We start from the raw sequence: 25,106 nt of genomic DNA, 5'->3' as shown, positions 1-25,106 counted from the left end.
GTTAGGTATTAACGGGCCCGGTCATTGGGATGCTCTGTTATAGCTGTACATATCTTAACTTGTCTTTAGAATTGTTTTGTAGGACACTTCCAACCTCATTTAGAAAGTAAAACTTTTTTTTTCTTTTCCAAATGCGATTTGCTGTAATATATGTGATGCTGTTAGAAGTTGACGCAGTGACGTGCAGTCATCCCTTGGTGCCTGCTTCAGCGATTGAAGATAAAATAGGCCTTTTATCTTTTTGTGCTCCTTCACAGGGTAGTAAGTAATTTAGATGTCCCTTAAGGGTTGGTAGTTAAACGCTAAGATCTTGCTAGGTGTGTTTATTTCTCCTTAAAGGCGAGGATTCGGATCGGTCCCTTTGAACAGGCACTCTTTAAGCTGTACATTATGGGGATGTTTTAATAAACTCTCAAACCTCTAATAGTTCTGCAGTTGACTCCTGACTCAACTGATACTTTGATGGAAATGCAGCTTTGTTTACAGGTGGGAAGAACACATTATGTTGTTCAGCCCTGGTGTAAAATTTTTGAGGCTGTTTATTTTCAAATTCGGAGCTTAAAATTCAGCTGAAAATTAGTGGGACTTTCCTTACTCCAGAGCTTTTTGATCTGTGTTTTATTTGTCTTCTCTCTGCAAATGCTTTTTACGTTGAAGTAAACTATAGTTTACTCTACTAGGCAGCCGTGAAAAGTTGACTTGCCAATTTTCCTGATTCAAGTGATAAAAGATGTCTGTGTTCTATGCATAGTATTTGCTCATGCTTTTCTGATACACATGGTATGCTCGTATTCTTCAGATTCTGATTTGTTTGAAATGTGATAATGATTTCAATTACTATAAATAATTAATGAGATATTGTATCCGTGGGTAGCTGGTGCTGGGCTTGGCTGAATCATGAACACAGGTTGCAGACCTCCTCCTTTGGAGAAAATGGAGCACCTCCTCTGCAACTCCTAGCATTAAGGCAGCGCAACAAAGTGAGGGCACAGAATCTCCCACCTGCACCCGTTACCTTTTTCACCGCAGCGTGTAACGCGCTGTGGTTAAACCTCGCTGAGCGTGGTGTGCCTCTGCAGATGCAAAAGGTCATCTGCTCCCTGCAGTCACTGGGGAGAGTAGGTAGGTAGGGGGTCAGAGGAGGTGGAATTCTATACATTTGTCTACCTGAGCTTCCTCATATCCGTGAGGAAATTCTGCTGTGAATGTGTGCACCGCAACTGCAATAGTTAATGGCAATAGGAAGGCGGACATGCCTGAAAGACTTTTTTTTTTTTGACGTATGATTTTATTGGTGCTGTGTGCAAGAACAAGCTATCCTCCAAACCTAGAGTGATGCGAGGAAACAGATTATGAAGTTACGTTCTGCCTTTTATTTTTGTGTTTAAAATAAACTTTCCCCTGTTGCTCTTGAAATGTGTCAGTTGAAGTGTTGCAGTTAAAAAAATACTATATAGCTGATGGAGTGTCATTGTTTTGATACAGTTCCTAACCAGAACTTTATTAAAGCCTTGATATTTGTCGTTTCTTATTTAGCTTTTATCAAGTGGTGATTTTATGCAATGGCATCAAGCCACAGTTCTTCACCAGTGCCTCAGTCAAACAGCAGTGATGCTTTCTTTAAAAAGGAAATGGATGCCACGAAACGCTTTCGACCTGTGCAGTCACTGCCTGATGTGTGTCCCAAGGAACCTACAGGTAACGTCAGTGTCAAGGAGAGTGGAAATGCAGTTAAATTTGCTAATCCATTTACAGTTGTTCAGTCAATTTTTCTCATATACTGGGTGTACTGTACTAAGCCATAGTCTTATTTCAAAGTATGCTGTAATTCTGCTTTATGCCACCCAGTGTCCCTTTGGAGCAACAGGAGAGCCTTCCTATTTGCAGCTTGTTTTTTAGATGCCTACGTTATAGATGGCATCTTGCTTGTGTGATTCCACATTATAGCTATGATCCATACTACATGCAAGAAGAGGCTATGTTCTGTCAGAGCCTAGAACAGACCTGTCCAGCGTGCTTGGAGTCTAGCTGCTTTACTTCTGTGAAACACCCCAGCCCTCTTGCAGTGGGGAGCAAGAGACCAGGACCTGTCTCTAGTGCTGTTGTAAAACCGAGTTTTGGTCACAGTTACAGCTGCTGTGGTATACTAAAGCTTAGCTTATAAAAAGGCGTAGGTGGGGTGGGATGTTAAGAATTACGAAGTACAATGCTAATGAATTTCAACTGTCATTCTGATCACGTTCGTATTATTAAAAATATGTTTGTGGTTGGAATTATTTTCTCTTCAGTAGAAGCTAATGTTGTTGAGCTAAATATATTTAATGAGTGTGAATACACCACTGTGTTCAAAACTTGTGTTGGTTAATCTGATAAAAGAAATGGAAGTTAAAGTGTTGCAGAAGGAGAATATCATCTGTCTTTTGCATAGATAATTCTCATCCCCTATGTAATTGTGAAAACATGGCTTGCTTAAGAACCACGTTTTAGCAAAAATACAGCTTTCAGTTTTTCACCTTAACAAACTGTCTTGTCTTTTGTGCCGCAGGCGATCCCAATAATTTATGTGACAGCCCATCTCTAGTTGTGGATCAGCACAGATGGACTATTTATCATTCCAAAGTCAATCTCCCAGCAGCGCTAAATGATCCTAGGTTAGCAAAAAGGGAATCTGATTTCTTTACAAAAACATGGGGAGTGGACTTTGTGGACACTGAAGTCACGCCTTCATTCTACCTCCCACAGATCACCAAGGAACATTTTGCATTATACCAACAGGAAATCACTCCGGTAAGAACCCAAAATTAGATGCACGTAGTACTAGGGGCCAGAAGGAGATTTGAGATCCTTCTTCTAATTAGAGATTGTCCCTGCTAGTAGTCCATCAATTATCAGTTAGCTGATAATTAATTTGCTCTTCAGTGCTTGTTGACTCTCCATTAGGCATTTCTTGTTTTATAATCTCAGTATTCGTAGTGTGGATAATGCTGTCTAAACTATCTCTAGGCAATTTCTTTTTGTTTTTTATTTGTATTTCTGAATACTGAGCTCTGCACCAGGCCTTCCAGTTCGTATTTCTTCTTTCTGATTATTAATCCTTTTTCTGTAAGGACTGTTTAATGATTGGGCTCTACAGTGAAACATAGTGTTTTCAGACCTTTGGATCAAATATAAAACATGACTGTGTGCTGCAAGGATTGGAGATATTTTTTAAGAGTCTCTAATTTAAACATTTATACATGAAGTTCTTAAACTATAAATAGGCCTATTATCTCAATGATTTCTTTTGTAACAGGAAAGTTTAAGCTACATCTAAGGACACCAGGACCAGTAGGAGACTTCTACAAACTCTTAAAATACAGGTGTCAGTAAGTATGTAGTATTCTTTGTTGTTTATTTTTTTAACTGAAAGAACATGTAGAAGTCTCCTACTGTTTTCTGCTTCCTTGGTTTGTAACTTTCTTATTTTTTTGCTGGTACAGAATTGGCTGCAGAATTCTTACTCGTATAAGTCATAGTTAAAGTATGTGAAGGTGAATTGCCTGTAACTGAATTACTGCCATTAGTTCACACATTCAACATTTAAAATGTTTAAGGGCTCATCTGTTAAAATTAGTGTGTAATGCAGTGACTGCTAAATGAAAGAAGATTTTTGGGAAGATGGAACTGATCTGTGATGTAGCTTCTAGCAGAGATCTAGCTAACATCAGTGTTCTTTAGAAATGTAGTTTCTCACCACTATGGTCTCTGGTGTTGTTTACACCTGTAGATAAAATTTGAAGCTCAGCATGATGAAACAAGATATGTGGTTTCAGCACGGTACTCATTAGTAAAATGTGGAAGCAATTTCTACTTTGATCCGATTTAATTTAGCGATGAAAAAGCATTCATTGTGTGTTAGTGTGATTTCTGGATTAGATGGCAAATAAATGTTTGGATATGTAATTACAGTTGCTCTATGGTTATATCTCATTATGTAGAGAGGTTATTACACCTCTTCAATAATGTTTGTGTTCATTTTCTCTTGAAATGTAAAGATACTGAAAAAACAACATATAGACCAAAAATTTCAACCTGTGTTACCTTTCACCTGGACAAACATCATCTGAGCTTTTAAGAGGAGAAAAAATATTGTTGTGAACTTGTCAGAATTATTTGGTGTAATGCAGTAGGTTTCACTGAAAATGTCCTGAATGTTCTGTTTCAAAGAAAAAAAAAATCTTTTTAAAGCCTCAGTGTAATTCTTTAATATATTTTCTCTTTTACAGAGAGAGAAGGTTCATGAAAGATGCAAGAATATTTGTACTCCTAAAGATACCTTCGACAGGACTCTATTACACACCCACGGTACAGTCAAAGCCTTCCTTTAGTCGTTAAAAAGTAATTTCTTTAATGACTACGATAATATACTGATCATCTCCTTTGCTTGCTCAAGGGCTTCACATGCAAAAATAGCTGCTGGTGAACAATAGTTGAAAACCCAGACGTGGTTGACTAGAAGTATTCGTGACCACTGCTGATATTTTATAGGTCAAAATGCTTGTGATACCTGCTCTTAAACTTTTCATTGGCATGCTTGCATTCATGGCAGGTCATTATGTCCCTGGCAGTGTTTTCTTTAACTTCTTTTTATTTAAGATCTGTTGAAACTGGTGGTCAAATTTCTAGCAGCTGTTGACTTTGCAAGGAAGAATGGCAGTGCTGGGCCATTCCTGTCTCTCTGCCGTGAAGGTCATGGAATGGCTGAGGTGGGAAGTGACATCTCAAGATGGTCTCGTCCAACCCACCTGCTGAAGCAGGGTCACCTATGGGAGGACAGTATCCGGCTGGGTTTTGAATTTATCCATGGATGGAGATTATACAGCCTCTCTGGGCAACCTGTTTCAGTGTTTGACCACCCTCACAGTAAAAGTGTTTCCTTACATTCAGATGGAATTTTTTGTCTATCAGTTTCTGCCCATGGCCTCTTGTCCTGTCACTGGGCACCACTAAGAGCCTGCTCTGTCTTCTTTACACCCTCTCATCAGATATTTAAAAACGTTGGTAAGATTCCCCCCTGAGCTTTTCCAGGCTAAACAGTCTCAGCTCTCTCAGCCTCTCCTCCTGTGAAAAGTGCCCATGTCTCTTAATCATCTTCGTGGCCCTTCACTGGAGTCCCTCCAGTATGTCTAGGTCTGTCTTGTACTGGGGAGCTCAGAACTGGGCACGCCACTCCTGATGTCTCGTTGGTGCTCGTTGGAGAGAGGGAGGATCACCTTCCCTCAACATGCTGGCAGTGCTCTGCCTGATGAAACCCAGGACGCTTTGCCGCAAGAGTGCACTGCTGGCTCATGGTCAGTTTGTTGTCTGCCAGGACCCCAGGTCCCTCTCTGCAGGGGTGCTTTCTAACCGCTAGACCCCTAACGTGTAATGGTGCCTGGCGTTACCCCTCTCCAGGTGCAGGACTTCGCCTTTTCCTGTGTTGAACTTCATGAAGTTCCACCCTGGCCAGTTCTCTGCTTAGTATTTCTCTGATTACTGTTAGCAAAGACTAACCTGGCAAACTTTTTTGGTGTCTACAGCCGTAGCAAGGCTGAATTTCAAGATTTTATGGAAATAGTTCAGCTAATATGAAACTGGACAAAGGAAGGTGAGAGACAAAATGCAAAAGAAAAGACAAGCAAAAGGAAAAGAAACACTCATAACCTGGAGCAAGCTTTTAATATAATTTATTTTAATTTATTTTCTCAAAAATGTTAGCATAAAAGGGTTCATTTGCCAATCTCTTTGATCAGCCTTGTCTACGTCAATGTCTACAGGTAATGCAGCAAGAAGCATTCAGTAGTTTACTCCTTTTGATCAAGTTATTTCAATCGGCTTTCTTCTTCCTTTTCCATGCAAAAGGAAGCCCTTCTGTAGGGTTTCTCTGTGATTGGTGTCGTTTTGGAATAGCTGTTCCTGAATGAGTCTGTTTGTGGTGCATACTGCAAAATGAAAGTCCCGTCTTCAGGCTTAGCTTAATCCATTTTGAAAGAGTTTTTTGTTTTTAAAAGAGAAATTACTGTGTCACCAAAGTAACTGGGAGCTTCTTGGGTAGATGGACAGTTCCTAGTAGAAGCATCATTTTGTAAACTGAAACTCTTTATTTTCTATAATTTCTTCTGTTAGTGTTGCCTGTCTTCCTCTAACTCCAGCCCAGGAGTCTTGACCTTTCACTTCCATAAGACTTGGTCTGTCCAAAGGCTGAGGACAGCAGGATGATTCCTAGGGTGCCTTTTGTATTTCAGTACAAATAAAGTAAGAAACAAATCAAGTAAGAACCAAAGAGATGAGAGAAATGGGGAGATAATGTTGATGTAGTGCTCACTACGTTTGTCAGGGACGAGTAGACCGTCCAGCTGAGGTATGGGCTTGTTGCTTTTAAATTCCTCACCTTTTTTGGCCTCCAATGTGCCCCCTCTTCGTAATGCACACTAGGTTAATGAGTAGGGGAGGAAAGGGGATTTTGGCTGAACCTCAAAAGTCTGAATTTGCCTTTCTTCCAGTTGTGCTGGGGTACAACGATGCATCTCTTCTCCCAGCTCAACTGTCTCGCCCTCTGCGATTGTCAGGTCAGCTTTCTTCGAGGGAAGAGCTGCTTCTGTGCTACTTTCTCAGTGTGCTTGGGACTCTGTCCTGTGCCCTTGTTCATCCTTCTTGCCAGCCTTTGTTCATCCATCCTCCAACTGCTCTGCAGAAGTGGTTATATGGGCAGCTTCAATAAGGAGCATTAAAACTGGGGTGATGTTAGAGGGACCTTGTACTGGCCCTTGCCAGTCGATTGAACAGTGCATTAAGGAATGTGAAGTGCTAAGTAGATTGCGTTGTATGACTAACATTTTTGCTGTGAAGGCAGCAAAGTGCGAGCACCTTTGAATACTCTGAGCACGATACCTAAACCACAAAGGACAACAGAGTGTTTCAAAGAATCAGAATATTTCAGGTTGGAAGGGACTTCAGAAGTTCTTTACTGCAACGGCCATCTCAAAGCCAGTTCAGCTGTGAGGTCAAGCCAAGCTCTTCAGAGCTTTATCCAGACAGGCCTTGAAAACCTCCAAGGATGGAGGATATCTAGCCGTTCTGGGCAGCCTGCTCCCATGCTTGGTTGTCCTCATGGTGAAAAAGGTTTTCCTCGTGTTCAGTCAGAAGCTTTTGTTTTGATTTACAACCACTGTTCCCTGTCCGCCCCCTGTGAGGAACCTGGCACCGTTGTCTTGAAAACTTCCTCATAGGGTTCCATAGTGTTCAAGGTAATTGTTTTCCATTGTTTGCTCATGAATGACTACTTATGTTTTGTTTAATTTTAGATAAATCCAGGACAGATCTGGAACAAGTACCTAAGGTATGGCTGTGCACTCTAAGCTTTTATAAGGATTTCTCACATGTAGTCTTGAAAACATGAATGTACTCTCTTCTTTGTAGAAATTTTGTCCAAGCTAATTACTTGACCTGATTCTCAAGAGGATCTGCCGTGCTCAGAATTTACAACAAATAAGAACAATCTGTTTTTTTCTTTCTTTTTGTTGTTGTTTCCTGTGGTCTTGAGTTTTCTCTTACTCAAAGTAGAATACAAAGGCTATTAATTCTTTCATCTTTAATAGTTAAAACCTCAGAGCTGGGCAAAATTAGCCACTCTGTGCTCTAGGAGGAAAAGGAAACTGAAGAGTTTGTAGAAGCTTGAATATTGCATAGTGTACAACTTAGCATTAGGTTTAACCCCTTGAATCCTTGAGCAAAGCCCGCTTGCATATATGCTTGCAGCGTATATGATGTGGTTTTTTTGTGACAGGTTGACAAGACACAACTTTAGATTCCATTTCAGTCTGAATAATTTTTTTCTAGGTACATTAAGAAGTCAGACTGCTAATATGGGTCGGCACTTCTGTGCCAGTCATGTAGGCTGTTACTTGAATAGCTGTCACTGCAATGTTTAAAGTCCAGGAAACAAGAATGTTTGAGTGTGGTGTGATGCTATAGTCTGTGTTGAACCTTTTAAAGTTACATTTCATAGATACAGGGAAAAGGGTACTACTGTCTGCCTGGATGCTTAAGGTTTGTACCAGTTTTGTCAAGCAAAAGTAACGTCATCAGAGAGAATTTTAGATTAATAGTTCTCTGAGATATGTAGAGTTAATGTTAAATCTTACTGACTTTCTGTGACCAGCATGTTTGCTGCACTGTTCTCCGCCAGGCAACACTTGCTGCACCCTGACAGCTGGCCAGATCCTCGGTCTGGTAGAAGCTGTGGCCCCAGAAATGAGCACGTCAGCAGTAGGATGCCCCTGCTATTGAAGAACGTTTTCTCTGATCCTTTAGAGGACCCACCTGCAATTTAATGCTGCCTATGTTTTCATGCTCAGGATGTTTAGATCATCTTGAGTGCTTGATAACCTATGTAATTTTGGAGCTGTGACTTCCACTTTGAGGAAGATAAGACTTTGTCAGATCACACAAGCTTTTAAGATGTAAAGTAAACCGGTTATAAGGTCTGGAATTAATTTATTTGCCTGGATAAATGAAAATTTGTTTTTTGAAAAATCAACAAATAAGGTCCCTGTTAGCTTCATGAGATGGGAGGTGTGTTAAACTGGGGAAGAAAACGTAGGGGTGAGAGAGGTGCATTTATTTATTTTGTTTTTCTGTTTCAGATTTTTATGAAACCAGATTTTGCCTTGGAAGATTCCTTAACATTTAATGCCGTTTTACCATGGTCTCATTTTAGTACTGCTGGTGGAAAAGGAAATCGTGACGCAGCTTCCTCCAAGTTACTTCAAGAAAAGGTACAACTTTGATACAAGATGTCATTACCCGTCACAGCTGTTACTTACTACAGAGAAACTCCATTGCTTCTGTTCTGTCCTGTTTGTTGAGACATTACTGTTGTGGGTTTTATGTCTCATTTTACATCAGGCTGCAGATTGTTAGTAAACAATGCAGGAAGCATCTTGCTGAAAGAGAACTTTTTCCCCTGCTAAATAAAGGTATCTATCAAATCTGAAAAAAAGAATCTGTATATGGTATAATAATTGGCTCTTCGTGACCACTAAAACTTAGTGGAGCAGGTATATGTTGAGAACTTCAGAGATGTGGAGCTGTTTGTTAGGGAGGAAGAGCAATTCCATGAGAAGGGAAAGCTAGAGGTTGTACACTGTTTAAAACTATTGCTTTCTCACATCTTGGGAAAAATCAGATGCAAGGCATTGTGGTTTCTGTGCTAAAAGAAATACTAAATCCAAAGGTTTTGTTTGTCAGGAGCTTCCTCTTACCTTTTGTTGTCGTGTCATCTGCGCTGATCCATTTTTGCATTTCACAAAGGACTTAAGTGCGTTGGAGAGCATGAAAGCAGAACTGTGTCTTTCATGTTGGAAACGGAAGTCTTTGCTTGGTCTTTTTTTTGTTAGTTATGTAGTCATAGTGTAGAAAATCCCATAAAGAATCATTTTTATGGTTCAAATACCCACAAAATGCTTATAGAAAATCTACATAGTTTTGGAGTCTGGTTTGTAACTTTAATTTTCCCTCCTGTTTAACCTACTAAAGCTTCTGGGAGCTGGGGGGGGGAAATAGTAGTGACATGCCTTAAGAAAAAATAGCATGAGATCTTCTGGAAGATGTTTCCAAATTTCCAGGAGTTAGTCTTCCTCCTCTCCCTCCAGGTCAGGAGGAAGAGACAGGCTCTGCTGGAGGCTAACTTGATCCTTCATTGGGTTGTCCTCCACACCTAAAGTTGGAGGAATACTTCTTTGGAGTTTCTTGTGGCAGTTGCTGTCTGAAGATGAAAGAGCAGAGTCTGGCATATGGTTTAAACTGTTAAAGTGAGCCTGGCAGCAGCAGGATGGACACTCAACATGGACTTTGAGTGAAGGAGACCCAGAGGCCCCTCTGATGCACTGGAGTGAAAATAAGGCTTTGAATAGCCATGAGCCGCGCTTCTTTGGAGAGGCAATACAAATACCTAAAGAGTATAAAACAGTTCTGTTGCCTTCAAAGCCATGTGCCTGATAGACAAATTATTACACTGCTTCGTGTTACTGAAATGGGCACAAATCTTTTGTTTTACTTTTTAAAGGCTCTGAACTGCATGAGGTAACTGCATGTACCATGTGTAAATAGGCACCCTGCTGCCATAATTATCCTTAGCTCCAGGCACTATTTTTCAACAGGATTTGGAAAAATCCGCCTTAAGCACACGTACTTAGGCTATATGTGCTTTTAGACTGCTGCTGATCCACTTGAATGATTTCCCTCTGACATTTTCTTCCTCCTTACCTCCTTCCATGTCTTACCCCACATTGGAACTGTAAGCTCTCTGAGGCAGGTACTATCATTTTGTTTCGTTTGTTCTACTTCGCTTAGCATAGTGAAGGGACCTAGGGCATCTGGTTGGTACAACCATCTAAATAAATGATCATAATAACCCTTTCTCTGATCCCTGTGTCACAGTCTGTCTCAGCTTTTCTCGTGGGCTAGGTGTGTCACAGCTGTTTGGTGGAGGATGTTTTTGATTAAACGTATTACAAAAAAGATGGCTTTGCATATTGTATAAATCCCCAGCGTTAAATATATGCAGGGTGAAAATAACTATGGGAAGGAAACATTCTCCAGCTGATTTTTCTTTCCGTCTCTGGATGGGCCTTTTGAAATTCAGCATGAGGTTTGAGTGCTTGGCACCTCTTGGAAACCAGGTCATCTGAGTATTAGCATTCAGATGAGCATCCTAATGCCTCAGTCCTTTGGGTTTGCATATTCAGCGTAAGCCATAAGACAGAGCTTTTACAGCTCAAATAATCAGGCCACCCCAGTGGTCTGGTAACTGTTCGACATGAAGAATTTGAATTTCAGGTTCTAAACATGTAGGCATACTCTGTCTCTGGGAATCCGACAGTGCCAGCGCACATGAAATACATTTAACAGGAACTCCAGCTGGTTGGCAAAAATCAACTGCAGCCAGAGATAGCCCGAGGATTTTTCTACAAAGAAGATGCTACAGCCTTTTATAATAAACAGAGCCATTCCAAAGCCATGTCATCAAGTATAGTCGGGCTGCATCTTTAGCAGCTTCAATGACCCGGAGTACATAGCATATTTGCATGTGTATACTGTTCTTACTTGCAAGCCAGTATCCAGAGCTGTCTCCTGGTTAATGGCCATATTGTAACAGTGCCAGTGTGCAACCATGTGGTACAAAAGCTTGGGTATTTGAAAGTTATTTGCTTTTCTACCTTGTAATTTTCAAGCAGGAGAGGCATCAAGTCAGCCTTCCCAAAGTGATTTTGAGCTCATTTAAAAACAAATGATCAAACCACAGTGGGTAGTTGTTTGCTTGCTAATCTGACAAAGGGTTTTAATTTTTATTAGCAAAATTTCCTTGTGATACAATAAGACAAATACCCTGAAAGCAGATTTGCATGGTGATAGGCTTGCCAAGTCATAACAGCACTGTTCATTTTTCCTTCTCCCTCCTCTTTCTAGCTGAGCCATTATCTGGACATTGTGGAAGTCAATATTGCTCATCAGATTTCTCTGCGCTCAGAAGCATTTTTCCATGCAATGACCTCTCAGCATGAGTTGCAGGACTACCTCAGGAAAACCTCCCAGGCTGTAAAATTACTTAGAGAGAAAATCTCCAAAATTGATAAAGTAATGTGTGAAGGATCGCTTCGAGTTTTAAGACTGTCACTCACCAGAAATAACTGTATAAAAGCATACAATAAACTGAAGTTAATGGCTACTGTACACCAAACGCAGCCCACAGTACAGTTGCTGCTATCTACTTCTGAGTTTGTTGGAGCTTTGGACTTAATAGCAACAACACAGGAGGTGTTACAGCAAGAGCTTCAAGGCATTCACAGTTTCCGGTAGGTAACCATCTAGGAAATTAATAAAATGCAAGAAGAGCTAGAATGTGTTCAGTACGTTATGTTGGCTGAAGGGGGGGGTCTGTTTTACTTTTGTTTGTTCATTCCTGGAGGACAGAGTACAAAAGGTACAAAATGTAAGTGTGGCATAAGCAGTGTGACTAATGCATGTGCCAGAGATAATTTTTTTTTTTTTTCTAGGGGGGGATGAACTTTTAACATCTGGATGCTTTGTACTCCATTCTTGCCTACAGATGGTTTAGGGGTGCAGAGATGAGAGCCAAGCAGTGGCTGGACCTTCATCTTGCAGGGCTTATAGCCCACAGCTGAGAGATGGTTTCAAAGTGGTGGTCTGCAATCTTCATGCATGCAGCACCGCAGAGATACAGTTCGTGCTACACAGCTCCACTCTGGGCTCCTGTCTTCAGTGACTGACCTACGCATGTGGTGTTACAGGAATACGCACGGATCGTGTGTTGAGTAGGTCGGCCACCAGCCTGTGCTTGTGCTGGAAGCAGCTTTGCAAGCAAAAGCCAGTGCTAAGCTATCAAACCATGGCTCGAAATGTGGTCTGAGGTTGACAGCTGGTCAGATGGGATGTGTTCAGCCATGTCTGCTCTTGTGGAGAGCTGTATTTACAGTGGCCAAGGGGTGCTTCCTCTTGACTGAGAAATCCAGTTCTGCTAGCTGCTGAAGTTGGGAAGGGAAGAAACAGTGGGAAGGTGCTGCCCAAGCTGCTGTTGCTACTGGTTTTTTTTTTTTCACCCGTGTTTGCTGCAGTGATGGGAATTAGTGAGTCCAAGGTTCCGTGATGGCTGCTTTTATTAACATCTCCGCTTGTGAGATGCCGCTGCACTGGGCAAGGTTCTCTGTGATGTGCAAGAGTATTGCTACAGTAGAATCCTTTTAGCTGATGTAAAATAAGCTGTCGTAACGGTCATATACGGGATAAAAGTGTCATATGCAAAGCTGCCACTGTGGTATGATGCTGGCAGAAGTAGTGTACGTTAAATCAGCTCCGAGACTTGCATCAGCCAGTTGAGGAGCTGTACACTTAGCTGTACACTTCATGCTGGAGGGTTTTTTGTTTTGTTTAGAGGTTTTCTGGTTCCTGCAACCTTGTGGTTCCCAGCTTGCAGAATAAAAACATGGTTGTTGCACAATAACTTGAACGTGAATGTTCATAACTTTATATGGTTGCTATTCTTGTCCGTCTGTTCAGATGAGCTCCTTTTCTAACACCCCTTCTGCCTGGTTCGGAAAAAGACTCAAATTTTATGTAGAAAAGATCCCAGAGAAAGTATTTTTTAAAAAAAAATCACATTTAAAAAAATATTTTTTTTTAAAAGCGCTAATAAACTATTGGGAGGAAAGTTGTTAGAAGCTGTTAGTCTTTTTCTTTTAGCTTAGATGGTCCATCTTCAGATACCTCAGTGCAGTTTCTTTCCTCTTTACTGTTCCTACTCTCAACCACTTGATTATGGTGCACAGCCCTCGACTGAGTCACGTTTGTATTTACCTTGATGATAATGAGTGTACTTCTACAACCCAGTGACAACATCAATTGGAATTAGTTGTGTTTTGCAATCAGGTAACCTCTGTGCTATGTCAGCAGAGAGTGCGATTCTGTTGTCATTGAGGTTGGTATACGTGATGTTCCAAGAATGTGCCTTTATTTTAAAATTACGCTCAGATGTGGAACATATTTGCAGGTGAATATTCACTTTCTCTGTAAAAAGTGATTTCTGTAAATAACGCTCAGTTGGTTGGTTTGGTAGAGTTAAAAATAGTGATGAGAGTGGGAAATGTCCCCTCTGCTTTAGGTAGTAAAGGTTCAGAAAGGTGAGTTAGAGGCCTCCTAAGTCATCTCCCCCCCCAGAGATGCAAGTGCAGTTGAGAAGCCCAGCACAGTTGTTCCCAAGTCTCACAGTGGCCTGTGTGAATAGCGTGTCTGGAGAAATAACGTGCAATGGAAGGACGGAGATCTTGATAAAACTTGTCAGTAGAATGTTGTGGTTTTAAAAATTGATAAAAAAAAAAATCTAAATTGATGCCATACACGAATACTTCAGCTTTTTCCAAGAAACACTGAATGGATGTTCTTGCTTTGTTCTGAGCAAAAATGTGGCAATTGTCAAGTGAGTTAAATACCTGATTTATTTTAAGAAGATATTAACTTCTAAATCAGTATCTCAATTTTCCAAATAATTAGTATCTCTCTTTTTTTCCCTAAATAAATCGTATCGTATTAAAAAAAACAAAACCTTGTTGCTTTAGTGTTGTGCACGGCAGCTTGTAGAATTTGCTTTTGAACAGTCATGTCGCAGAATCGTTCAATGTAAAGCAGTAAGAAAACTATTCAGATCATCCACATACAAAAATTATTCTCCTCTTGTCATGCTATATGCAGAAAAAAATGTAATTTGATTCTAGTTATGGCAAAAAATGAAAGCGCCATAATGGTGCTGTGAAATAATAAATTGGTGTCTTTAATCTAGGTTACTATCCCCGGTGATTATATGTATCAGTCATAACGATATGATTATTGCTTGCTGCTGCTACAGGATAGAATTAAAGTTTTAGAGCTCTTTAACCTTTTTAAGTTCATGTTTTTAATTTTACAAAAAACTCTCTTACATGTTAACTAAATTACAAATTTGTACTGTCAGTTTTTACATTGTTTTCACAATCCTTGGTGGGGTGATGGAGACCTGGTGATTTTTTGCACAGGTATGCTGGCAAACCACAGACGCCTGGTAAAATTGTTCTCATCTGTATATTTAAAAGAAGTTTTACCCTGCACTCATAATTTTACGTAAGAGAATTGTAGTATTCAGTCATTGAAATGACCTGTTGTGTGGCTGGTACCTCTTAAAGAGATCGTTGCCAAGGTGTTTCGCTGGAATATGAATTAAGGTTTGACTTATTCCTGCGTGTTTCAGGGTGGAGTGATTTTTTTTTGTTATTAGGGGCTAGAACATCTCAGGCGAAGTGGTGGCAGGAAGTGCTGGGAACTCTTGTTGGACATTTCCACACCTGAGGCTTGAGAGAGTAGGTTACGTTGTGTTTCAGTGTAATTAAGCACAGTTACAGAAATAATTTACCGAAGAGCATCTTTGTGCTTACCTCAGTAAGAGCCTTTGTGTGGCTATTAGTCCTGCAGTAAGTTTCGCAACTTGTCGTTATATTGCAAATAATAGTCTTTAATTTCTTCTCTTGGGTTTATTTTGAAATGTCCATGATGCAACTGGCTTGGATTTTCTAGAGGCCATTTTTGCTTAAATTAGATATTTGAAATGTGTCTACTTTGCCCATTCCAGCCAATTCTTGACCAAGAATTTCAAAAGCAGACACATCCCTGGTCATCTTAAAATTAAAAAAAAGTTAATCTGCTTAACTCAGATCCAGCAAAATTCATTCAGTTAAGCTCAGCGCTGGCCATGTGGGCTTCTGCACGGAGGAGCTACCCTGGCATCGTGCTTCCTCGCACCCTGGCGCTGGCTTTGCCCTACACGGGCTGCGAGGCCGGATCCTGCGGGCTTCACGTTGGTACAGCAGTGCTCCTACCAGGGGGTGCTAAGGTGTTTTTGCCGCTCTATGCAAGCTGACAGTCGAGCTACAGCAGTGCTGAATTAAAGCCAGTGAGCCACGCAGGTTCATCCTCCCCGTTTTGTATCCAGGTTTATCTAAAATACCACAACTCCTGTTAATTCTCATTGGCAAAGTGTCTTTTTCTTTTTTTTTAAAAAAAGAAAAAGCAGTCTGATTTTTACAGATACTTGGTGCTGTCAGCTGTCGGTGGAAGTTGGAAAGCCTGGAGTGTTTGGCATCTCTGAAATTCCCACTTTTAATTTTACTGTGCTGAAAGTTTCTCTAGCTGCACAACTTTTCAAGACTGGTTGACATTTCTGACGTGAGAAATTCCCTGGTGGTTCTGTATGACAAGTCTGCAAAATATGGTTTAAAATCTGCAATACATGGAAAAAATATTTTTAATTTTGAGTAGCATAAAAATGGCAAATTTGAAAACTCTTCTGTGCTCTCTGAAAGCCATCCTGTAATGTAAAGCTGTTACTGTATCTCACTCGTGAATTAAGTCTGTGACCACGTCAAAATCTCAAATGTTTGAAGTGGAAGAACTTGAGGACTGATGGGCTGAGGAACTGGACGAGCAAAAGACGTATTCCTCCTTCTTAACACTTACATACTTAGAAGCACTGAGTATTCTCGGTTCTGGTTCACTTCATTGGGAAGAAAGGTACTTGGCACCTTCCAAAAAAAAAAACCAAAAAGCCCTACATCCAATTTTTACCCTCCATCAATATTCAAGTCCGTATGTTTTGCTGCAAGGTGACGGTGCCTCTGAAAAATGCTCTAAGAAGTGAAAGATTTCAGCCTCCCATTAAGCCGGCATTGATTGCATGGAAATTACTTGCTGGGTGGTTATTTTCTTCAACTGTGAACTAATGATTCATTTTCAGATTGATTATTTAGCTCATATCTCAATGGCTGTTTTTCTTAGGCATCTTGGCTCACAGCTTTGTGAACTGGAAAAGCTGATAGATAAAATGATGATTGCAGAGTTTTCAACTTATGCTCGCAATGATTTAAATAGACCCCTAGAAGATGATTGCCAAATTCTAGAAGAGGTATGTCTGTTACTGAAATAAACTGTCTGATGAATATGTTTGCATCTATAACATACTTAATTAGCACCAACTAATTCACTCAGGTCCCTAGTAGCAACATATAATTTTATACTATTTCTCTTCTCATCCAAACCTCTCCCTGCCCCTTTTTTTTGTGCTTGGTAAAATTAAATAATTGTAACTAAACTCACGGCACTGCAATCCAGTCCTACTTTATATTTTCAAAACAGTCAGTTCACTTTTCTCTGATTAAGTGTATACTGAGTTCACTTCATGAACCTCAACACGTAAGTGGAAAAGAACATGGACTCTCATATCTACTTGACTGTAAAATTTCAGTTTTGCAATGAAAGCTGATAGTTGCATGTTCTCATTCTGTCTCCCTGTGCATTTATGGGTGCTTATATCAAGCATTTGGTTGCCCTGAATACATGCTTCATTTGCTATATGTGTGTGTGTGTATATATATATATATATATTCCTCTTCCCTCTGAAGATCATAAACATCTGAAGATTAAGCTGTTGTGATTGCTTTCTAGCCAGGAAAAGATTTTTCTGGATTTTGCCTGTACTGCTCTTTAGTAATTGCTAGACCCTATTAACTGTTTAGTCTTCTCATCTGTGGGTTTCATGAAATATAGTGAATGGCAATAGCACTTAAATATTCCCATTTCTGCCCTATAGTTTCTTCCCACCTCTGTGCTGCAATTTGATAGCCTCTCACTTGTGCTGGTGCAATTGTATTTAGTGACATTCTTGCTCGGGGTAAGGAAACTCACGAATCTTTAGAAATATTCATGTTTTTAAGCACAAGTGGATGAGCACAACTGAGAAACAGGCATGAAAAGGGCTGGGAGGAAGGGAACCCGTTAGCTGGTATTGCCACAGGGAACTTTGTATAGTTAAATTGTGGCATTAAATCCAGTCAAGCCACTGGGTGGATCTAAATCCTGCTCACCGTGTTTGGTACGTGAACTTTCTTACTGCTGTGCAATTTCTTAAAATTGTTTCTTTCCTCACCTTGACATTTTTAGTGTGGTTTTTTTTTCTTCTTGTTAGGAGAGACTTGTATCACTGGTGTTTGGACTTTTAAAACAAAGAAAGCTAAACTTCTATGAAATATACGGAGATGAAATGATTATTACTGCAAAGAACATAATTAAACAGGTAAGCCAAACACTTCTAATGTATCTGACAAGGTTACCTCAACCTTTTACAAATTATTTTTTAACTAGTTAAGAACAGCTCTTACTGAAGTTTTTCGGTGGCGGATGGTCTCTCATTTAGAGCAGCTGGGCTTGCAGACACTAAGGACTTCCTGAAGCAGAGGTCTGTTTGCAGAAAAGACCTTCTGGAAGGAGTAGGTAACCCAAGGACAGCAGATCACAGCTTTCTCTGTACAATTACCATTGTTCTGAATCCCCTGGTTTTAGCTTAGTTTTTTTCTTTCTTTTAACACAGGGCTTTCCTGAATAGTACAGTTGTGTCATAACACTCTGTTTCAAATTAAAAAAAACAAAACAAAACAAACCGAAAAGCCCCCAAAAAACCAAAACCCATACCAACCCCCGCCCCGGTCCCCCCCAAACAAAAAAAAACCAAGTTCTTGGCATAAATATATAAAAGAGAATCAAAAAACTTCCCAACTGGAACAAACAAATCCCCAGCAAATGCTACAAGAAAATATTACTTGCCTGAATGTTAGCACAGGCCTAGTATAGGCACATGATAAAAGGTTGGAAAACATCCTTGCCCTTTTCTAAGAGAGCAAGGTGAAGTAATGAAGAAGGTAGAAGTACTTGCCTGTAAAAACAAATAAATAAAAAATTTAAAAAATTAATCCTTGTCCCCATTGCTGTTGTGGTTTGCCATTTAGGGTAGAATATCTGTCTTTTTGTCTTTTCAAGCTGAAAATCTTTGTAGATAAAACCAGCTAAAACCAACAAATGAACAAAGTTCAAGTGACTTCTTTGAGGAAAAATGCATGGAATGTTTTGGACAGCGACACAATGGCTTTTGTTTACAAATAAAAAGTTAGACTGAACTTTGAGCATGGGTTTGGTACTTTTAATTTTACTCATCTTGTTTGTTTGCATGCCTATGTAAGAATATTGTGTAAGGGGTGTTTTTCTCCTCTAAAGATACGGGATTATTTCAAGAGTCATGTTCTGATGTGTTATGAGCCACCTCTGATTTGTATCTCAAAGGCTGGGAGATAGTCAGGTGGTGGGTTTGCCCTCAGATGAAGACAGTCTCTCCTGTCCTCATAGTATAGCATGCTGTTCAGAGCTGCGTTGTGAACCAGATGGGGGACCCAGCTTTTTAATATTAATTCCAACCTTTTATTTATTATTAAGGAATTTGTTTTAAGCCAGCCTGGCTCCCTAAATCCACTTCACACTGCAGCCCCACCCTTCTACTGATGCGGTTGTGCAGGGTGCGTGTAGGTAACACAGAGCGATGTTGCTAGTAAATATTGTGGCACAATCAGAAGACAGGCAGTGATGGGTGCGACTGCGCCAGCACTTCTTGTAAGGACTTGGCTATGATGTGAGCCCGTTCTCGCTTGACCCCAATACAATTTAAATCGGGTTAAGCACCCCGGCCCTTAGCTGCTTGTTCTCTCCCCACCTGAAAGCGGAGCTGGGTTATTGCCCCGCTCGCTGAAAGCTCAGCGGAGAGTGGGAGTGAGCATGACTTTCCAGTGGTGCTGTATTACTGTAAGCCTGGAAAAAAAAAAGGGCATACAGCTGTGTGCAGCTGCTCTGGGCCTTCACATGAGGCTTAACACAAAAAAAACCAAACCAAAAAAACCCATGAATGAGTAATGCCAGGATAAAATTGTTCATCTGCCCGTCAGTCTCCATTGGCTTTTCACTTGCCTGTGTTGGCAGTCATGAGGTGACATTTTTTTCCTTTAAATTCTCTGTTTAGTCAGATAATAGGCAGGTAGTGCTCCCTGTTTTCCTGCTCATTTTTGATCATAAAGTGTTTTTCCCATTCTGCTGGGAGTATTTGTCTCTATGTTTCACCTTTTTCAGGTGTCACCTCTGCTCAGTAATAGACAAAGTTTAATCAACTTCCAATGTAAGTTTCTACTAAATAGGGAAAATAGGATCGGGGTATTTCTGTGTGGTTTGTAGAACATGTTTGCATTGTGGCCTGTTGTCTCAACTCCTAGAGATATTTTTCCTTAATGAAGGAAACTGTTTCCTTCCCACATCTCAAATGTGCTTCCTGTTCAAATGCATTGCTGGGCTGTTTTGGTCAGTACTTTAGTAGCTCTTTATTGCCAGGCAGGTGAAAGAGCAGATGCTTGTAAGCACTGAACACACTGTGTAGTTGAAGAACAAGGTGTGTTTTTAAGAGGCTTCTGTACTGACCACCGTTATCCAAAATGCAGTTAAACCCATGTAGCTTGAGGTGGTGGCCGTCAGTCACCATTTGGATCGCACATATTCACTTAAAGGCAGGGTGAGTTAGTACGCTACTGACTCATTTGATCAGGTTATTGATTGATGTTTGGGAGAAAACCCCTAATTCAGTCTAAATGGAGTTTATTTGTACCAAGGGCTTACAAGTAATGTGAAAAGAGATGAGTGAACAAATCGCCATAAAACAATAGGTATGTTTGGAATGAAAATCAATTGTTTTGGAGACCTGAAGAAACTGGCTGGTTTTGCATGTACCAGTTGAAGAGCAAATGTCCTTTGAGGAAAGGCCACACAGCATAGCAATAAAGAAGTCTAGGGACAGAGGCAGGCAGTGCCCTGGAGGTGAAGAGGACAGACAGACAGCAAATACCGTGTCTGCTAGGAGAGCAGTTGAAACTGGGTTTGCCTTAACAGTTGAAAGCACAGGACTGTAAGTGTGTGCTTCCACGCTTCCCTGGTGCTGTTCCTTCCAGCATAGGTTAGTTCCCAAGTCCTGTATTTAAAGCAGAAAAAGAAGTCAACCAACATTTTCCAAAGTCAGTCACTTTGGAAAGGGGAAGAATATGGCTGCTATTCTTAAGTACCTGACCTGAGAGACATTTTTGAAATGGTGCTTAGCATCCACGCTCAGAAAACCAGGTCCCTTTGAGATGGAGCCAGTGTGCCCTCCAGAGCTTAGTACACAGTTGGGAACGTTTTGATCATCTGTATTTTGCAAATAGATGCTTTGGGGGTTGGTTTTGGGGGGTTTCTTTTGCGTTTTTTGTTTGTTTGTTTTTAGAGAAACAAGTTGTTAAATGATACAAATATGGCTTTCATTTATTATTTTACTTTTCCTTATTTAACTTGAGGATTATTGTGTATGTTATGAAACTCAGCAGCAGTTAGAAGGAAGCTAAGATCTTTTTTTGTTTTGTTTTTTTCCCCTTTAAATTTGACAGTGTGTGGTTAATACGGTATCGCAGATAGAAGAAATAGATACAGAAGTGGTTGTTAAGTAAGTATACAGCCAGATTTTTTTTTTGGTGGTGGGTGGGGATAGCATAGATAAATTTACCGTTCTAATTTGTGCTTAAATTTCCCTGTAACTAAGGATTATCCTTCTGTTTCACCTTAAGCCTCTGCTTCCGTCCGCCTCTGTAAGAATATTGTGTATTCCCCTTCTCATTCAGATTCTAATGTTGCCTTAAACGTACCTTTAAAATAAATACTAAAATTCTGTGAATCTCACTGCATCAAGCATGAACTATAGGCATAGATCTCTAAACTACTTGAAGGCATTCCCTGTTGTTATAATGTGGGATTTTGTATTAAAACATGTCGGTAGTTTCAGTACCTCCCGCATGGATGTGAATAGGAGCTATCCAGAGAGGAGACCAGGCAACTTCAGACCCAAGAAATGGCCCGGCAGGAACCTCATAAAGCCCAACAGAGGCAAATGCTGAGTCCTGTGTCTTGGAAGGAGCAACCCCTTGCAAGAGGAGAGGCAGGAGCTGGCTAGCTTCAGAGCAGCTTTGCAGGGCAGGACCTGGGGGTCCTGGTGGAGAACTGGTTGGCCGTGGACCTCAGTGTGTCCTTGCAGCCGCAGCCTGGGCCACGTTAGCATAGCCAGCAGGTCGAGGAATAAGAAAGACATTGAGATCCAGCGGAGGTTGCTGGACTGGTTGGGGGCTAAAGCATCGAGTGGAGGAGGAGCAGTCAAGGGAGCTGGGTCCCGCTCCAGCGTGGGGAGGGGAAAACTCAGGGGAGAACTGCCCACACCTACCCCATGGTGGGGTTATGGCGGAGCTGTAGACAGAGCCAGGCTCCTCTCAGAGGTGTGCAGGGAAAGGACGAGGAGCAATGGGCACAAGATGGAAGACGAGAAATGCTAGTTGAATCTTAGGAAAAATATGTTCCTTATGAGGATGGTCAAACCTGGAACAGGAGCCCCGCAAGGCTGTGGGATCTCTGTCCTGGAACATATTCAAACTTGGACTGTGCAGGGCCCTGAGCAACCCAATCTAGTTGCACTTGCATTGAGCAGGAGTTGGACAAGGCACCTCCAGAGGTCCCAGCTCCAGAGGCTCCTCTGCCAGCATCTGTTTTTCTGTGGCTCAGCACAAGGTAACCCCAAGATAATAAAACGAGACTGGCTGATAAAGCAAAGTGAGTGTCGGAATCTGCATGAGGTTTCACACCCAGATCAGGAAAAGACTGGGCACAGGGTCGTTTTTAAACGTTGGGTATTTGTTCACCATTCTCCAGCGTTTACTATTCTGCAGTTGGGTCCTAACTGTGTGTTACAGGGTTTAACTTTTGTTCTGTCAATAACTTTTCTGCCCTTTGCCACAAACAGCTGACTTGAACTTTAATAGCAGAAGTGATTTCATTGCAATGCAACAAAATAGGCTTAATAACATGGCTTTTGTAACACTTGCAAAAAAATTTCTTTTTTTGTAATCTCTTTTTTTTTTTTTTCACATGATTTGTGAAAATGTTATTAACCCCTCTCCCTTGCTGGTATCACATACTTACCCCGGGGAAAATAATATTATGCCGTGGAAAAACTAAATGGTAAATGTGAGGCTTTTGGTTTTTTAATATGATCTATTTTTATATACCTCCTTCCCCATTCCACTTGCATACATTGTGTCGATAATGACTGTTGTTCAGGTGATGTCTGTTGTCTTGCCAGATAAAAGTCTACACAGTGTTCCTTATATTTACAATTCCATTTAAAGCATGTTTTTTTCTTTATGTGACAGCAGGCATCATGGCCAGTAACCATTTGCTGTTTACTGAATTCTGCTCTGTTTTTTAGGCTTGCAGACCAGATGAGGATGATGAATTTTCCTCAGTGGTTTGATTTGCTGAAGAATATTTTTTCTAAGTTTACCATCTTCCTCAAGAGAATAAAGGTAAGACATTAATTTACCAAGAGCTGCACATAGTTCAGACATGAAATGGAATGAAGTTACTTTCCATTTGAAATCTTAAGGTACTGGTTTTGATTATAGAGTTCAAACTTCTGATTGAAAGAAAGGTATGTGAATATCGGCATCCAGGGCAAAAATGATTAGTGCTAACAAAGAGAGCAGTGGGAAGGAGATAATACCTCTTGTTGTGTGATTACATCCATTCCAGGCTGCTAGGGATTAGGACAGAACTTTTGTATGTGTTAGATTGCTCCAAATGAGGTTTCTTTCACCATTCTCGGAAACATCTGATATTGGTTACCATCAAAGACGGATGGGTCTGCCTCCGAATGCTAATTAGACAATAGAAAATAAAGCCAGGATTTAGTTTAACTTTGTGGGTAAAAGAAAATCTCTTTCTAGCGCAAACTTGTGGCACAGGGTTTTGGGTTTTTTTGTAATAAAGGTTATATTTGATTCTAGGCAACGTTAAATACTATCCGTAGCGTGGTTTTCTTGGTTCTAGACAAGAACCAAAAAACCAGAGACCTTGAGGACACCTTACAAAAGAACTCTGCTAAAGACAGTACAGTGGACACAGAAGTGGCTTACCTGACTCATGAAGGCATGTTTATAAGTGATGCGTTCAGCGAAGGGGACCTCCCGCCTGTAGCAGCTGACACTACCTCTCAAAGAAACACTTCCCCAAACAGTGAGCCCTGTAGCAGTGATTCGGTCTCTGAACCAGAGTGCACTACCGATTCCTCATCCAGCAAAGAGCAAACATCGTCTTCTGTTACTCCAGGGGGAGTAGAGATGATGTAAGTAAATGCGCTGCCTGTCTCAACTTTGCAACATGTCAGAAACAAGGTGTTAGGTGAAGGCTGTTCTTTCTGATGATGCAGTACAAAAATTACTTTGGAGGAATGTGGTTTTCTAGGTAAGTGAAGTGGAATGGCTTTCCACCATCGTGCTTGGAGACTGCCATCAGACTGCGCTGTCCCCAGTTCACCTTTGTTTCATTTACTTGCCTTGCTTTCACCTGTGTGTGTAGTGGTATGGGTACTAATTATATCATTTCTTACAGAAAAGGGCCCCTTCTCCATCTCTTCTGCTGGGGAGCCCACTTCTGTAGAGAGCAGGAGTGATGCAAGTCTAGCCTCTATGAAAGACAGATTGTTTGTCATGCTTTTAGCAGGCAGAAGCATCTCTGTTCCCTGTCCGTGTTCCCTATGGCTGTTTTTTCTGGGTTTTTTAAGCTGGCTTCATGGAATACACCTTGATAAATTCTAGAGAAAAATCTGCTGTTCGTTGTCAACTATTTGACTTGCGTGGTTAAATAAATCCATCTCGGTGCTTTGGTAACATAGGCAGTGCTGCCCTGTGGTGCTCCAGACTCCATAGTTGTAACCTTTTTGGCATCCTTTTATGCATACCTTATTTATGGCTGGAAGTCAGAGCTACCTTTTTAAAAGAACCAGGCATAGTGTGTGTGGGACTCGGGCATGAGCCACTTCGAATGCCAGCATGTCTGGATACAGAGTTCTCTGAAGCAAAATTGAAATACCACTTGTTACGCTGCTGAAAGATGGAAGATAGCAAGTGGCCTGCTTGCTCTAGCTGATTGGTACTCAAGTGTCTATACTTGTGTGTTTAAGCAACTGTCAGTTTTGATAGAGGCCTTCACCCTCAAATCACCATGCTGGCTGAAGGAGATTGGTTTATGCACAGCATGTTTATTTTACATCTAACTAAGGCCTCTGTATGTCCAAACATCGGTTGTACGCTGGAAGAGAAATGCAATGTGAAGAGGAGTCCAGGGTTACAGTGAGGAGCAGGGAAGGAGAAGGGGGTTGGATCTGAACTGGTCTGGAGCACTTTGCCAATTTTGCTAAAAATATACCACTAGCTAGAGGTCTAGAGCAATAAAGTTGTTTCCGAGGCTGGTTGCATAACTTTGTTCTAAAATGAACTTGCTTCATCCCTCTTCGGGTTTTCTTTGCATCTCTGCTCTGTGTTTGGAGCAGGCTAATAAAATTACACTGTTACGACAATCTTAGCCCAGTTGCTGCTTTGTAGTGTCCCGGGTTTTCTCTCTTCTCTCGTACTGTCAGTCCCTGAGGAGCCGCACTGGACCAAAAGATTGTTATCTTAACTAATTAGATGAATGGCAGAGCTGTGCTGCGGGCTAGCCCCAAAACAGTAGAGAAATCGCAAAAGGTTTTTTTAAACAGCACAAACTTAGCAGCCTGA

The 25,106-nt window shown here is 40.9% G+C and overlaps 1 protein-coding gene across 2 annotated transcripts in view; it reads left to right on the top strand.

The window, feature by feature from the left end:
* The first annotated feature begins 1,562 nt into the window (after positions 1-1,562).
* Positions 1,563-25,106, top strand: part of VPS54 (VPS54 subunit of GARP complex) — a 41,047-nt gene continuing 17,503 nt past the window's right edge. The window contains exons 1-11 of one of the 2 annotated variants that reach the window (XM_009812709.2): positions 1,563-1,698; positions 2,582-2,787; positions 4,266-4,344; positions 7,323-7,357; positions 8,664-8,795; positions 11,488-11,873; positions 16,396-16,522; positions 17,582-17,689; positions 20,898-20,953; positions 22,760-22,856; positions 23,337-23,674. In XM_009812709.2, the coding sequence (XP_009811011.2) occupies positions 1,563-1,698; positions 2,582-2,787; positions 4,266-4,344; positions 7,323-7,357; positions 8,664-8,795; positions 11,488-11,873; positions 16,396-16,522; positions 17,582-17,689; positions 20,898-20,953; positions 22,760-22,856; positions 23,337-23,674 (1,700 nt within the window). Of the gene's footprint in view, positions 1,699-2,545; positions 2,788-4,265; positions 4,345-7,322; positions 7,358-8,663; positions 8,796-11,487; positions 11,874-16,395; positions 16,523-17,581; positions 17,690-20,897; positions 20,954-22,759; positions 22,857-23,336; positions 23,675-25,106 lie in introns of both variants that reach the window. The other variant, XM_009812708.2, reaches the window with a different exon arrangement.

This window comes from Gavia stellata, chromosome 23 (genome assembly GCF_030936135.1).
Source record: "Gavia stellata isolate bGavSte3 chromosome 23, bGavSte3.hap2, whole genome shotgun sequence".
In the NCBI taxonomy this organism is placed as follows: domain Eukaryota; kingdom Metazoa; phylum Chordata; class Aves; order Gaviiformes; family Gaviidae; genus Gavia; species Gavia stellata.
This window is presented reverse-complemented; position numbering and strand designations above follow the sequence as displayed.